Source organism: Hippocampus comes, unplaced genomic scaffold (assembly GCF_001891065.2).
Source record: "Hippocampus comes isolate QL1 unplaced genomic scaffold, H_comes_QL1_v1.1 scaffold37, whole genome shotgun sequence".
NCBI lineage: Eukaryota > Metazoa > Chordata > Actinopteri > Syngnathiformes > Syngnathidae > Hippocampus > Hippocampus comes.
In genome coordinates, this window is record NW_017805535.1 from 1,213,187 (window position 1) to 1,230,126 (window position 16,940).

The 16,940-nt window shown below is 43.5% G+C and overlaps 1 protein-coding gene across 1 annotated transcript in view; it reads right to left on the reverse strand.

The window, feature by feature from the left end:
* Positions 1-16,053, reverse strand: part of znrf1 (zinc and ring finger 1) — a 41,697-nt gene extending 25,644 nt beyond the window's left edge. Inside the window, exon 1 of the mRNA XM_019878198.1 lies at positions 14,598-16,053. Within this exon, the coding sequence (XP_019733757.1) occupies positions 14,598-14,991 (394 nt within the window). The 5' untranslated portion in view covers positions 14,992-16,053. The remainder of the gene's footprint in view (positions 1-14,597) is intronic.
* Between the last annotated feature and the right edge of the window lie 887 nt (positions 16,054-16,940).

The window sequence follows — 16,940 nt, forward strand, 5'->3', positions numbered from 1 at the left end:
GGCAAACAAAGGAAGGCCATTTCAGTTTGAAAAACTTGGAATGTCTATCATTAAAAAGTGAGAATAATTTCCACCATTTTATAGGCAATATTCTTAAAAGGGATATAAAACCCAATTATTTTTGCAAGAATGCATTGTTTGTGTCAGCCCCAGTCGAAACACGGTCCTCTGACTCATCTTGGCTTTGTAGAGTAAGAAATACACGGAATAATTCATCACCAGAAGGTGCCGCTATGTTCGGCGAAATTATCATAAGCTGCAGACTGGAAGGAAAGCAAGCAACACCTTGCCATCGGAAACGGCATGCTATTGAACTCTGTTTTATAGAGCAATGGATTGAACCATTTGATCCTGTGTAGACCGTGGGCAAAATAGAAAACAGGCATCGGCCATCAGAGGAAGTGTGGCAAAGGGTAAAAAGTTCTTGATGTGAAAGATCTCCACGAAAAGAAATCAGCTCACAGTAAGAGCTGACTTGTTTCTGCCATTTTTCGTGTCAGCCTTTACGCGTGATCACGTCACACAGGTCTGTTTTGCAGTCCTCTCTGAAAAATTAACTCTGACATGTACACAAATGTGTATGACGTACAATAGAATGCCCTTTGGCATCTCGTTTTCCATTTGATCCTTTTCATGCAGTATTTTGATGTTTATCGCACACACGGCGGGATAACTCATCTTTGGGCGAGCAAAAAGTTAGCGAAAGCGAGCTGGCACATTTAGATCGACCTATCACAAATAATTTGCGGGGGCTTCAGGTGACATGCGGATTAAGTTACTACATCCAATTTATACGTTGCCCAACATCATGACACCTTTCCAAAATTTGTGTTGCCTAACCTTGAATCGGGGGAGACGCAGGAGAGCCATCCACCGGGATTAACCAGCCCTCCGTTGCCAGCGATGGCGTGTGTCAACTTCATTGCGTCTAATTAATTAAATAACTATCATTATGATTTCTCGGCTTGTGAAATCAAACACTTTCTTGTGGTGTATCATCTTTGTAATTCGGCTTCTGACTCAGTTTTTGTTGTCACGTAGCTACATGTAATTTATCATACACATAATGAAATAAAATAAGTATCTTGTTGTTGATGACAATTGACAAATTGTGTGATTTCCTTTCTAAACAAGTTGGAAAGAGTTGGTGAATGTACGTCACATTTTTGTGAATTTGCACTGAAGCCATAAGGGAGTAGATGCGATGTTTTAAATCTATATTTTTTCAAATAAATACTTTTTAGATATTAGTAAACAGCAGCTGACGAAGGAGATTTGCATATGTCATCAGTCGGCATCCCGCGGCTCCGGAGCCTCATGCGGCTCTTTCATCCTTATAATGCGGCTCTGATTGGCTTGGGAAAATAAATTCCTAAAAATTTTTTTTTTGTATTTAATTGAAGTGTGTTTTATTTGTGTTAGTTTTTATATTATTTTAGTTCTAAATTTGAAGATTATTGTGATCTTGAAATATGAAAATATTAATTAAATTATTTGATATTATTTTTTCGTCGCTCAAAATAGACGTCACACTGCGGAAGCTGGTATACCCGCTGAAACGGCGTCTATTTTGAGCGACTTTCAACCCCGGCAAAGCCAATGGAGAAATGTAAGAAAAGAAAAATATCTCAAGAAAATAGAACATTCAATGATGCCTGGGCAGATTCATTTGCATTTACCTCGGGCGAGAGTGGCCTACCAGTATGCCTAATTTGTGGAGAAAAACTGGCTAACAATAAACGGTCAAATGTCGCAAGACATTTTAACAATACACACAGAGCCTTTGCTGAAAAATATCCAGAGGGAGAAGAGAGGAAAAAAGCTGTTTCGGAACTGATGCAGAAGGCTGACCGGACGAAAAATCAATTCAAGAAGTGGGTGAAGTCTGCAAATTCAACTACATATGCAAGCTTTGTGGCCGCTCAGGAAATTAATTCATTAATTTTCTCCGTAGCACTTCATAAGACATAACCGCACTATCGTTGTTTATACAAAGTGTAAAGGTAAGAAAAAGCAATATATACAGTGTTATCTTCATTTTAGATAAGATAAATGGATATAAGGATGACGCCTCATGGCATTTTTCTGCTTTCGTTTGCTACATGGACAATTTAAATTCAGCTTTTTAATTTATTTGAAAGAGACATTCATTGTTATTATTTTTCAAGAATTCAAAATGTTCAAAATGTGTTCATTAAATGAATAAAATGTAATTTTCTCTGTAGCACGTGGATTACATAAGAAACATGCTGCGGTAAAGTAGTAGACGTTTTTTTTTTTTTTTCATTTTAGATGTGCGGCTCCCAGTGTTTTCTTTTCCGTGGAAACCGGGTTCAAATGGCTCTTTCGGTGACAAAGGTTGCCGACCGCTGGCATATGTGGACTATAACAGAACAGTTTGACATCTTGGGTTGAATTCTACTTTAAAGTATCACCCGGCAAAATAATGAAGGGCAGTGGTGTTCAAAAATGTTGGCGAAGCTACATGCCAAGAGGACGATAGAACTCTTACTCTTTCTTCACTTACTGTTGAATTACTGCGGAAATCTAACAATAAGACTTGACAAATTAATCAAACGCTTCTCTACCAAGCACAGCAACGCTGGTTGCTCAGATCATTTTGCTGTTCGTGTCACACAGTGTATAGCCAATTTTTGCCTTTGCTTGCGTGGCTTTTCTACCTCTCACATTCTAAAAACATGCACGGTCAGTTAATTCAAAACTCTAAAGAGGTATGAATTTGTGCATTTCTTTGTTTAGATGTGGCCTGCAATTGGCTGGCGATCACCAAACCTTTGTTGGTTCTAGCTCACCCTCAACCCGTATGAAGCCAAGAAGTGTCAAAAAAGTCGGGATGTTGTTATTTCCTATATAGGTTTTGTTGTTATTGAACAGGGCCGGCCCGGTAGTCCAGTGGTTAGCACGTTGACTTCACAGTGCAGAGGTACCGGGTTCAATTCCAGCTCCGGCCTCCCTGTGTGGAGTTTGCATGTTCTCGCCGGGCCTGCATGGGTTTTCTCCGGGTTGTTCGTCTCTGTGTGCCCTGCGATTGGCTGGCAACCGATTCAGGGTGTCCCCCGCCTACTGCCCGAAGACAGCTGGGATGGGCTCCAGCACCCCCCGCGACCCTAGTGAGGATCAAGCGGTTCAGAAGATGAATGAATGAATGAATGAATGTTATTGAACATGTTCATGTTGGTATAATTTGGGTGTCCTCAACCCTTTCAGGGACAGCGGTTACTACAGTGGACAGCTTACCATGTTATCAGGGTGCATGACAGGGTCAATACAAAAAGATGTATTATGTTTTAGAAGAATCCAAATAGATTCATATCGCTATGGAAAAGTGCTCTTCAAATTGTGTGTCTGATTTAACGTTTATATCGTATCGGCTAACTTCTCATTCATTTAGTGGAATAACCAAACATGAGTATGAGCGAGTCGGCGTGCCCACCAAATGCTCCTAACCAAAGTGGGATGTGGCCTGGAACTCCTTTATAAATACATGTATTCACAGCCAAGACTGCGCACACACAGATGCACACAGAACCATCACTCAGGAATGCCCTCCAGAGCTGAAAAGTGGGCAGGCTGAACACCCGTCTGCCGCCATGACCAAAAAGGGGCATTCCTGAAGAATGTTGGTTTGATTATATCATCCATCCCTTACAACTCATGCACCCCTCGCCAAAAACCTCTCAATACCTTCCTGGAACGACCAGCCGTTTCCATGGGAACAGGACAGAACAAGAGAAAAGGAAAATAGACTGAAGGGAGACAGAGGAAGTTGAGACGATGGATGCTGAGTGTGTGGAAAGAAGAGAGCTTACAGTAACAGAGGAGAAGCATATTTTTTATGTGTCAAATAGGTGACGAGACTTTCGATGGTTATAAGCTGTTGGGTGAGAAAGGTAGAACAAGAAGAAGGGAAGGTCATGATGTTCTAGTTTGGAGATGACATTGCTTGTATTTTGGATTTGCAGGTACATTCTGACACCGTCAGGGTTGAAATTAGGTCATTGGAATTGAAGGAGTTCATGCACGTTCATTCAACGTTACAGTCATTCTCCAGGGAGCACAGCGGACTCGGTAAACAACACCACTCAGGCAAAGCAGCAATCAAAGTGGAGCTTCACACACCGCTGCTGTGCGGGTCCCCTGAGAATCTCCCGTTAAAAATGAGGTGTTAAATTTGTCCAACCAGGTCTGTAAATAAATATTTTCAGGCACCGACTGTACTGAGTTCGCTGAGCAAACAAGGAATGGGTTATTCAGTGGTGCAATCAGTCAAATAAAGCAATTGTCCAGCAAGAATGGCCCATTTTTCACAGAATTCCATGTCTTGTCCATGGCTTTCCCATGTCTTGGTGGGAGTACGCGGAGGAACCTGACACAATTACCGGTAGTCCATTCAAAGTCATTGTACATATATCACTAATAATGATCCATCGGCACTAAAATGTATCCGGATATCTCTACATATGCCTACTTCAACCTCTGAAAATGTCACAACAATTAGCCTCTCCACTTCGGAGAAAATAAGGAAATGAGCAGCCTACATGCAGTTTCTCTCATGCCAGATCTATTTTCCTTGATAAGTCTCCAAGACACCAACACAGCGCGTTACAAGAGGCTTTTTCATGAGCTGCATTGTTTCTAGATCTTTGTAGATAAAATATCAGTTATAAAAGGTTAGCCTGACTTACTTTTTTTTTCATAATCCACCTCCAAGGTGTACGCTCACCACCGTGTATCCGAAAATGACACACCCTAAGCCAGGGATGTCCAATGTCGGTCCTCAAGGGCCGCTGTCCTGCCTGTTTTCCAGCTCCCCCAGGAGCAACACACCTGATTCAGATGATCAGCTCACCAGCCAGCTCTGAAGCAACATTAGAACGTTTCTGATTATTTGAATTATGTGTGTTGCAGCCGGGAGAGAAGGAAAAACAGGCATGATGGTGGCCCTCCAGGCCTGGAGCTGCACACGTCTGCCCAAAGTGGTCACACTCGGGTCGAAGGTCGGCCACCTGGCCGGAGGTCCTGAGCTCCAAATTTCTCAATGTCCATCCATTCGTTTTCTGCATCGCATATCCCCACTAGGGTCATGGTCGTTCTGGATTTTGTCATTTCGCCAAGCCAACCTCGGGGGTTTGTCGCGCAGCTGATTATACAACATTGACGCACTCGAAGTGACCGCTTCATGAGGGCAAACTGCAACATGATGCGGAAGCTCCCTTTCTGGCAGGACAGAAGCCAGTGTCTGCCCTGCTAACTCCAGCTGGATAAGCGGCGTTCAGCTGACTGCTTTCCATGACACAGAACTCCATGTCTGACCTGTAAGAAGCCAATTTCGTCCCGCTGACCTCAGCGGCCGAAAGCTAACTGTTGTCCTGATAGCTGCCAGAGCTGGCTGCCTGGCTATGGCGTCTAAAAAACTTTAGCGTCGCTAAATTTCTGAAAACTATGACCAATTGCCACCAAGATTCTGATTGCACATCAATACTATTGCCCACTTCAACCTGTAAAAATAGAGATTTTAGCTAAGCTTTTAATTCAGTTCAAGACATATATCCTTCTGAAAAGGCACATTGATATTTATACTAACTCATCCATAGCGCCTTGGATCAGGAAATTTCTCTCATGCCGCCCACAGAGGGTATGTGTACGGAGGAGCATGTCAGATGTACTCACTGTAAGCACTGGCAGCCCACAAGGCTATGTTCTTTTCCCGGTGCTATTCTCACTTTTTAACAATGAATTAAAGGTCAATGACACTCATCTTAAATTGTTTAAGTTATGTGGATGACATGACTTTAGGTGGCCTTCTTCAAAAACTAGATCCTGTGGGTGGAACAGCCTACTTGGCTGATAGTCAGACTCTTCTAACATCGTGTCATAGTAGTTGTCTCGTCATCTGTACAAAACAAGATTTGCAGAGTTTTCTTGATGGTCATTGTGTTGAAACTGGATAACTACCTTGGCACATTTTTAGACTCTCAATTAAGCTTCGATGGAAATGCAGAGTTCATCTACAAATCTCACAGCATTGTTATCTCCTTAGGAAACTCTGTGGCCTTGGCCCTGTAGCTTGTTTATAAAACTGCAGTACGGTGAAAGGTGTTTTTTACCATTCATCTTTCTGCTCAGTACAGTCACCTAAATTGCAGACTTAAGAATATACTTTCTAGGATTGTGTCATTGGCAAGCAAGATAATTGGAACGAAAAGGCGAGGACAGTTCTCTCAGATCACTGTCAGCCAGTTTGAGCCTTTTAACTCTCAGAGACGCGAATGAGTGCCAACTTAGAATGTAATGAAGAAATCCTTTGGCCCCTGTGCTATTAGTATTCTTAACTCTGCCAGGACAAGAGCTACTCTTAATAATTAATGGTCAATGTTATGAAGTATCCAATTTCATTTACTGTATGTGCATTTTATTATAAATTTTCTTTCTCATCATTTTACTTTATTTTATTATTATTACTGTGTTTTATGAGCCGAAGACAAATAACCACTTCCTGGTCGACAATAACGATTTATTCTATTCTAATCTAAAAGCACTTTGCACAATATTTTCGATTTTGTGGTGTGATAATTGATTTTCCTCACATCTAATATCAATAAAACCCAAAATATTGCGCCGATTGCTTTTTTCCCCCCCCCCCACCGGTTGAAGTGGACCTGAGTAAAGCTGTGCATCTGGGTTTGGTGACAATTGGTCACCGTTTTCAGACACCAAGTGCATACCTATCAACTCATACGGTTTAGCCATAGTTCATACGGATTTTGTGGTGAATCTTACGTATATGGCCATATCGCACAAATCATACGGATTCTGAAAATTTCCATTTATTTTTTTTTTCTTTCCCCTAACAGGTAGTTCTGTTTGCTTTTGCCCAGACTGGTGCTAGTCTACTCGAATGCTTTCATTTCCGGTAACTTTCCAGTAAATCACGTGGTTCCTAGTTGAAAACAGAGTATTCATTGCATACTTCGGTAGTGTACAAGCAAGTTCTACAAGGAATCAAATATATCATTCATATTTCGTGGGTTTTTTTCTGCCGTTATTTTGACATATAAAATGCTTTGGTATGTTATAAGGATTTTTTGCTCTTTATAAGGATTTTTTTGGTAGTTTATACAGGTTGGCGCTCCAAAAAGTTGACAGGTATGCAAGTGACAACGGAATGTGTCAAGGCAAGCCAGGAAAAGAAGCCAGATAGCACCCGGACGGGCGCGGCCCGAAAATGTAATGGGAATCCACCTTCCCATGGGCTCTCAATCTGTGGGAGGGCCCAAGGGGTCAGGTGCAAGACGAGCTGAGTGTTGTTGAAGGTGTCTTGTTTGGTGACTTCAGTCTTACGTTTCTGCCTTTTGTTTTGTTTTTTGTTTGTTTGGTTTGTTTTGTTTTGTGTAAATGATGTGGTTCTTGGCTTCATCAAGCCACAATCTTCAACTCTCACTGAAGCGGTTCACAGCCGAATGGGATGAGAATCAGCATCTCCAAATCTGAGACCATGGTACTCAATAGGAAAAGGGTGGAGTGGCCTCTCTAGGTCAGGGATCATCCTGCTCCATGTGACGTTATGCGAACAAAAATGCGGCCTTCGGAGGACGCAGCATGTGAATTTGGACTCAGCTACTGTCTCATGGTTGACCTTGAAATGCCTTGGGATCACATCAGAAAAGTATTTGGGTAGAGGGAAGTCTGGGCTTTCCTGATAAAGCTGCTGCCCCCTGAAGATGGATCTCTGATGAATAAATAATTGTGTCTTTTGTACTTTCTCAATGTATTTTGACCCCACATGCTCTCTTCTCTACGGTGTGTGTGTGTGAATATCATTGCTGTGAATATGTGTTTTGAGTAAAATGAAATGCAGTTATACGAGGAAACGTGAAGGCAATGTGTATTGTTCATATTGTGGTCACGAAACAAATATGTAATCCTCAAATCTTTTGCTGCCACTTCTGCAATCCGTCCTCCTTCCCCTCGATGGAATTCGGCAGCTTTTTTTTGAATGTAAAGTATGTGCATGCCCTGTCCTCAAATGCCTGCTCAGTGCCTTCACTGCTCAGCGATACCACGGAGAAGATAGCGAGACATCCTAAGTATGCAGATGCATCTCATACATGTGTATGAGAGAAGCAGGAAGAAAAAAAAAACATTTTAGGGCTGACCTACAGTGGATTTGTGAATCCCACACCCAAACTGCAAAGAACCTCATATGTTTACTTTGTCTTCCTGAAACCCTCCAATGTGTGATCCCATTAGTTTTGCTGAAAGCAATGCAATGCAACACAATATCTGTGTGTCCCACATACATACATTAGTGCCATTGCCTTTTATCGGTGTGTGGCATTGCAGTGTGTGTCAGGAAAGATGGGTGACAAGATATTTCGGAGCTGATTTCAGACTCGCTTGTATTATCGCAGACTTCTACGGACGCCATTATGTCAGAAATGAAGGATTCTTTTCGGTGTCAGATATCTCATCAGGCTTAATTCCTAACACGGTTATTGTTTGAGAAGAAAGAAAAAAAAAAAAACAGAACCTTGCCAAGATCACTCCGAGAATGAAAACCGCTGCCAAAGCAAATATGAATCGAATTTTTCATTTCCCCCACTCTTAAATAATGATGTCTTTCTTTTGGGCAGCTGTAGCTCATACATAAGAATTTGCGCTTTGGAGCCAGTGAGTTATAGGTTTGAGTCCAGCTGCGGACAAAATGGGACAAAATGTAAAAATGGTAACTTGTCATTGGAGAATTGCTAGTCTGCTTGCAAGCTACTGTTGAGGTGCCCTTGAGCAAGGCACCATTTTCAGGGAACTTGAACATGCTTGGATGAGCTTCCATGGTTCTGTCATACGACAGTGCATCAGTAAAGCTTCCAAGTGACAAGAAAAAGAAAAAGAAAGGAAAGAAAAAAAGATGGCGCTTTGAATCCATATATGGGCATGTCAAACATTTGAATCAAGCCACGCCTCGAACTGCGCTTTGCAGTCAAGGCTGCTCTTCTTTTGGACACACATATTTCTTTATGCCATTGTTGGTTATCTCTGTTCCTGTCGGTAGTCACATTCCGAAGTAATGTCATGTGCTTGTTTCTTTGAATATTGCTTTGGGGACTTTTATTAATTTAGTTTTCCTGATACTTCCACACTCCTTGTTTGTCTCCCAAACCCGGACAGTGGGTAGAAATGCACTTACATTGTCAAAGTTGTTTTAATGCTACACACTTTACTTTTACCTGAGTATTTTTGGTAAGAGACTTTTACTCCATGACCTGAGGCGTCATTACGCTTGGTCCTGTTATTTTTTTTATCTATCAATTCATTATTGCTCATGCAGTCTATGTGTTTGGGTTTGCCAGAGAAACGTCATCATCTCATTCTGTTTCATCAATTCACTCGCTATATTTTGACTCCATTTGACCACAACCAAACTGAGCCAGGCAGTCTTTGTGGCGCCACCCGGAAGCAAAGTTTTCAAAGTGACAAATGTGTGTGAAGCACAGCAGAAAGTATGAAGGGAACAAGGTTGGTGCGTCACCGATGTTGAACAAGAGAGCCTGGTTCAGAATTTTTATTCGGGGTAATCTCCGAAATGTTTGAAGTGGAAAGCGGTTCTGTATGGACCTTTCTGGTTCTTTTACACCCAATGCAACTCAAACTGCATGGGGGCACAGTCATACAAAAGAAGGAAAGGGCCTTCCACAAGATCTTTGACATCATTCAAACATGTTCAGAACACAAGGAGTCTAAATACAGTGCCCCGCTACTCCTCAACATGAGTCTAATCCCCTTTTTAAAGACGATGATGCTCAATAAGTTTATACTGCAAGAGCAAAGTCTATTAATCTTCAGGCAACAATATTTCCATTTAGCCCTGACAATGCAAAAAACCCCAGGAAATTCATTGATCTGCAGGAGTTGTATTTTTATGATTATTCTTTATAGTGAATAAAACATTTTATTTACTCATGTAAAGTGTATTATGATCGGCCGGGTGGACAACTGGTTAGCGCATTGGCTCATAGTGAAGAGGTGTAGGGTTTAATTCCTACTCCGGCCTTCCTGTGTGGAGTTTGCATGTTCTCCCTGCGCCTGCGTGGGTTTTCTCCGGGTACTCCGGTTTCCTCCCACATTCCAAAAACATGCATGGGAAGTTGATGGAACACTCTAAATTGTCCCAAGGTGTGAGTGTGAGCGCAGATGGTTATTTAGTTCAGTGTGCCTTGCGATTGGCTGGCAAACAGTTCAAGGTGCACCCTGCCTCCTGCCTGAAGAAATCTGGGATAGGCTGCAGCACACCCCGCAACCCTTGTGAGGATGAGCGGATCAGAAAATGGATGGATGGATGGATGTTATGAATATTATATTTTTTTGTGAGTGTACACTGCACCCTGAGGATGCTATCAGTTTCACTTTCACAAAAAAAAGTATAAATGAAATAAAATAAAAAACAGGTCACTTTTAACCTTTTAGCGAATGACCTACATCCTCTGATGTTATTAGTGGTCAGCAGTCTGCAATTGCAGCTTGCGATGAGAGTTACTGAAATGGATCTATTTTTTGTTTATTCTCAGTCAGAGCTTGTTTAATCTGCAATTCACTGCCAGCATTGGCAAAGAATGGCAATCTGGAGCACCAGGAGCAGCATTTTAAAAGATAACACGTGAGCTACGACAGTGATCCTGCAAAAGTGCGTCACCGCCTCCGTGTTGGGTCTCCCACTAAGGTAGGCAGTTATTTATTTTTCACAATCTCACAAACTCTTGTATCTACTTTTTTCAGTTTCGTTCATGTTAGGGGCTGTTATGACTATTGCTCATCATGGCATACGTTTGTGTGTCTGCCTGTGTTTGTGGGGGGCAAGTGGGTTAGTGGGAGGGATATGTCGGCACGTGCGATAACGCGTCAATGGTGGGATGGTACCGGCATGAAAAGTAGATCTTCGGATGTTTTATTGACACACAATCACATACACAGTCATAGATAAGAACGTTAAGGGGTTAAGTACTTTTTTTTCAGTGTAGCTGTGTCCTGTGATTTGGACTGCCTCATACCCAAATGCTTACAATAATCCATTCAATGAAAGGCTCTCTACTTTATACAATATATGAGACAAACATTGAAGAAAAATGCATTTATCTCCTTTGGTAAGGCCACCAACTGCTGGTTTGTCACTGTTACTGAATTTCAGAACTGCAAAAACAGCAGCAGTCCATTTTCAACTGAAATTACCAATTGTACAATATCAAATTTGAGAGGTGGTCTCGGCAGCGGAAAAAATGACTTCACTTTCCGATTTCCATCCATCCATCCCTTTTCTGATCTGCTTTATCCTCACAAGGGTCGCAGGGGGTGCTGGAGCCTATCCCAGCTGTCTTCGGGCAGTCGGCGGTGGACACCCTGAACCGGTTGCCAGCCAATCGCGGGGCACACAGACGAACAACCATCGTGACACATCTGCGCTCACACTCACACCTGGGGACAATTTTGAGTGTTCAATCAGCCTGCCATGCATGTTTTTGGAATGTGGGAGGAAACCGTGTACCCGCAGAAAACCCGCGCACGGGGGAGAACATACAAACTCCACATAGGAAGGCGGAATACCTCTGCACTGTGAGGTCAAAGCGCTAACCACTGGACCACCAGGCCACCTACTTTCCGATTTAACAGAATACATTTTCAAAATGCCTTTTTCTTGCTTAAAAAGAGAACGATGATTTTCAACATTTAAAGCCACTTTACTTGGCATCAGTATCCATTTATCCATCCATCCACCCACTTTCTAATCCGCGTTTCCTCACAGGGGTCGCGGGTGTGCTGCAGCCCTATCTCAGCTGCTTTCGAGCAGTAGGCAGGGCACACCCTGAACTGGTTGCCAGCCAGTCGCAAGGCACACCTAGACAAAACAACCATTCACACCAACAGTCACACTTAGGGAAAATTTAGAGTGTTCCGTTAACCTGCCATGCATGTTTTTTGGAATGTGGGAGAAAGCCGGAGGACCCAAAGGAAACCTACGCAGTCACAGGCAGAAGATGCAAATTCTACACAGGAAGGTTGGAGCCTGGAATCGAATCCCAGGCCTCTGCACTGGGAGGCGGACATGCTAACATGCTCCTCAATATCACAAAGTTGCTCCTCGAATTGCTCCTTGATTTGCAAAAATGCTCCTCAAACAAGAAAAGTTATTTGGAGCCTTGTATTGTACTGGCAGTTTTTTGTCACAGTTATCATATTTTCACATTATCATCAAATTATCACAAATTTTCAAGCAAAGTTCCAATCAGTTTTTAAAAACACTTTTGTCGAACCCTGAAAAAAGCCAGATTTTTATGACTTTGTGAACGTTTTTATTCATCGTTTTTTTTAAGTTTCAAATAATTTTTCATTTTCTACTGTTGTCATGTTAATGAAATCCACATGTGACTGAACTTCTCTATTGCATCGCATGAGACGTGACTATTATGTAGCGTATGAAGTTTCTCTGGGAGAAATTCCCTGTGAAGGAATGCAGCCAAAATATTTGAAAACCACAGACCTCATCAGAAATGCCTTCACATTTCCTTTAACATGGGCACTTTCATTTATTAAATTGACAAGAAAAATCCAATTTAGGATGCCATTGCTTTGTGAGGGGACGCCCATTCATCCATTTCCTATATCACTCTTGTCCCACATTAGGGTTGCGGGTGACCTGGAGCCTATCCCGGCTGACTTTGGGCAAGCCAATCTCAAGGCAAACAGCCATTTACTTTCACATTTCACATTTCAATCGGCAATTTATAGTTTTCAAATACTACTACTGTCATCACACGTTTGTTTGTTTTTTCATGTGGAAAAACTCCCGATTACCCTGAGAAAACTTGTGCACCTGGGTAGTGAGCTGACATCACAAGAAGTCAGGCAGTGACAGTTGTATGACCTGTATGCACACAATTTTTCATGTTTCAGTTCACAAAAGTTATTACCACTGCATGCCATACTACTTCTTCCCATCCCTACAATACCGGCTACAATTTAATCTTTTCATGCACCCTGTAACCTGATAACATGATCAGCTGTCCACTGTAGTAACCGCTGTCCCTTAAGAGTTTAAAGGGTGTTTCTCAAAACAGTGTTGTTTGTAGATCATTCAACAGGAAATAAATAGTCTGCTTCATGATGTCCATCCGGCAGAGGATATCAAACCATTTGAGTTTCTTGGTAATTGATAATGGGCCCATACACTCGAGAATGCAAGCTGGATCAGGTTTTACTGACTATAATTGTTCAATGTAGTTTGGGCTACTATGCGTTAGCGTTTTAACCACACCAACCATTTCCTTTACACGCCCATGTTGTCATCTCTTTGAAATTGTTGCGATTTCAACACATAACAATCACAATAGTAATTATTATAGGATAAGAGGTACAGAGAATGGATGGATTCTAACTACAGAAGGTCTTTTTGAACCTACTCCTGACTTCCTCTCATTCAGCTGTCACACTTATAAGATCAGTGGCCGGGCAAAGGCAAAACAACTGAGCTGCTGACACCCAAGTGTTTATTCCCCTGCTGTGCACCGGCTGGGGCTTCAATAATGAGAGCCTGGGGGGCTGTCTGCTGTGGCTGCTGATGTGTGCCTCCCTTGTGGATTTCTGCACATCCATTGTACATGCACTGAAGTAGCCGAAACCATGTGGTGAGGAATTTGTGTTTATACGTGAGCTTGAAATGCCAAGTTGCACCCTGAAATGTTTTATTATGAATGAGGTCAGCTGCAGATGAGGCAAAATTCTCAACCTGCTCCCTCCCTTTCATACATCCTTCCACATCTCACTATTTTCCATCTTCTCCCGTTTCTGCCCCCTCCCTCTTTGGACTCTCATCGTTGAGCTAATTGACTCAGCCAGATTTAGCAACAGGCTTATTAGTGTCATTTCACACAACAAGGTAGGACCTATACGTGCAGTGCAACACATGCTTTTGAGAGAGAACCCGCATGCAATGTTAACTTCAACACAACCCATTCAAACACTGACTGGCCCGAACATTATGACTGCTTGTAAGTAGATCCAATACAAGAATAAGAATTTTGCTTTGACATACGGTATACTAATGCCCTGACAGCTTGGCATTGTTTAAGGGTAATTATTAATGAGGGTATACATTATATTGCAAGTTGTTTATATAGTGGTTACCGAAAGCCAAATAGAAATAATTAGCCCCAACTCTATAATGCAATGCGATTCTCTTCATGCTATAGCCATTCTAATAAACATTGTTGAATCACTAACTCTGGACATGTCCATGGAGACTGAGCAAAGTCATTTCCATGTATATTACCCATGTTCACCTTAGCACATGATTGTATACGAATACATTTGGAGCGAGACAAAGCGAAATGTATTGCAGTACTACAATTACAAGTCATTTTCATTTCAGTATGCAAACTGTGGACAAGACTAACCTTTCAAGCGCATGAATGCTTTGGCTGCCGGCCGCCTGCCCTGTTTGTCTACTGGAAGGGGCGTGAGGGGGTTGCAACGCGCGACAATGAACGGCTGATGGCTCTCATGTGTGAAGGTGTTCCGACTGCTCTTACCGCTGTGCGTACTGAACCAGCGGGGAGCGATGTGAAGGGGCAAGGTGTCAGCCAGCGACCCCCGGGACCCCAGATAAAGCACCCCGTCAGTGTGATGCCGTCCACCGCCACTGTCCTGATAGTCGGTTCCGTGAGAGGCAGCGGGTGTGCCCCCTGACCCTCCTCCGGCTCGATCCGAGCCCGTGCCTCTGGGGGTGTAAAAGCCGAAGGGCACCGTGGGGGATTGCTCGATGGCCATCGCGGCCACGGAGCTCACCGAGCGGCTCCGCAGGCCCATGGTGCCGTTTGGTCGGTAGTGGCCGAAGTGGGCCGATGGTGGTACCGCGCTGTCATCCGTAGAAACGCCGGGAAAAGCACCCCGGGACCGCCCCGTCGTGCTCTGCTTCCCCCCCATCCAACAAACGGGGGGTTGTTGGTCGAAGCGGGAGGGGGCTCGACTCGATCCGCAAAGGGTCGAGGGAGCCGTAACAGGCTGTCGCCCCCTCCTCTCGCTCCTGTCTGTCTCCCGGCCCGCCCGCCCGCCTGTCTGTCTGTCGACCCTGGCGCCTGTGTGTGTCCGACTCCGCAGGCACGTCAGCTATGACTCCGTGCAGACGCAACAGCTCGTTTCCCCGCTGAGCGGATCATTGGCCAGCCGGGGCGTCTGGATTCGGCTCTCCCACAGACAACCCCCGACAGCACCGACAGACGGCTGGCACGCCAAATGACGCAGATATCCCAGGATGACACACGCACGCACACACGGGCACGCATACAACGTCGCCTAGCCGGTCCAGGTGATAAACGAGGTTGCGCCTCAGTAGGCGGGACGCGGCAGTCGAGCAGCAGCAGCAGCAGCAGCGGCGGCAGCGCCGCAATGTTCGCTCCGCCGCTCCCGTCTCATCTCGACTCAGGAATCGTGACAACTGTTGCTGTCTGTCTGGTTGTCGCGGCACGGCAATATTTCCGCGATGGCGTTTTTCTCCAACTAAGCTGCTGTACTGGAAATCGGGTGGTTTCCCCCGAGCTCTGCTCGTGAATCTTCGCGGCGACCCGCCAGACAATGGAAGCAAGCGCTCAGTGCGCAAACTCCGATAATAAATATAGACAGGCCTACGGTATACATGGGACTGTCCTAGATGCAAAAAAAAAAAAAGAGCCTTACTTAAGTTATTTTAAACCACCAGTCAATTTGGATGGTGGTCAGAATCTTTGCATATGACAGCGCATGCACTTTCAAGGGCAGAGAGGAATATATACCATCTTGGTCTTTACGTATTGGGAATTTCGGATCTACCCCTTAACCTTACTTTGGAGTACAGTATACATATAAGACTTGCCGGTGGAGAACATCAAGCAGCAACAGTACTGGATCGGACCCTGCAAAAGTGCGCTCATCATGCACCCAAAAAAACAATGAATTCATTTCTTATTTAATGGGGATTGTTCTTTCTTATGGGCGGCCGATGATCGACTGGTTAGCATGTCTGCCTCACAGTAAAGAGGAGCAGGGTTCGATTCCAGCTCCGGCCTTCCTGTGTGGAGTTAGCATGTTCTGCCCGTGCCTGTGTGGGTTTTCTCCGGGTACTCCGGTTTCCTCCCACATTCCAAAAAACATGCATGGCAGGCTGATTGAACACTTGAAATTGTCCCTAGGTGTGAGTATGAGCGTGGATGGCTGTTCGTTTCTGTGTGCCCTGCAATTGGCTGGCAACCGGTTCAGGGTGTCCGCCGCCTACTGCCCGGAGACAGCTGGGATAGGCTCCAGCATGCCCCGCGACCCTTGTGAGGATAAGCGGGTCAGAAAATGGATGAATGGATGAATGATTCTTTCTTATCTCGACGCACATTTCCGCCATTTCGCTGTAGACAAATTTCTCACCATATGCCAAGTAATTAGAATTACTGGCTCAAATGTGTTATTGCAGATTATTTGGTCTAATCCCTAGTGTGTGTGGGTGTTTTCTTGCCTTGCAACCTAATAAAATAAACCATGACTGTACTTAATGCAATATATGTTCATCTATGATGTTGTCATAACAACAGACATTTCCAATCTATCATCATCAATAATCTGGCCTAGACACTCTTTTGACATACATTAAATATTGAATCAATGAACAGAATCAGAATTGAATGAAAAGATGCACAGGAAGAACAATACTTGCCATAAATTGTTGTCATCCAAAATGGTGAGTCATGATATATATCACATGAAAGTAAATTATGCCGTTAATAACTGCAAAGAGAATATTCTGTGTTGCAACTCTTTTCTTGAAATTATTTTCATGGACTTTTTCTTCTGATCGAGCACAAGTCAAGTTATCACAACACACACTTATAAATTTGACCCACAAGCATTGG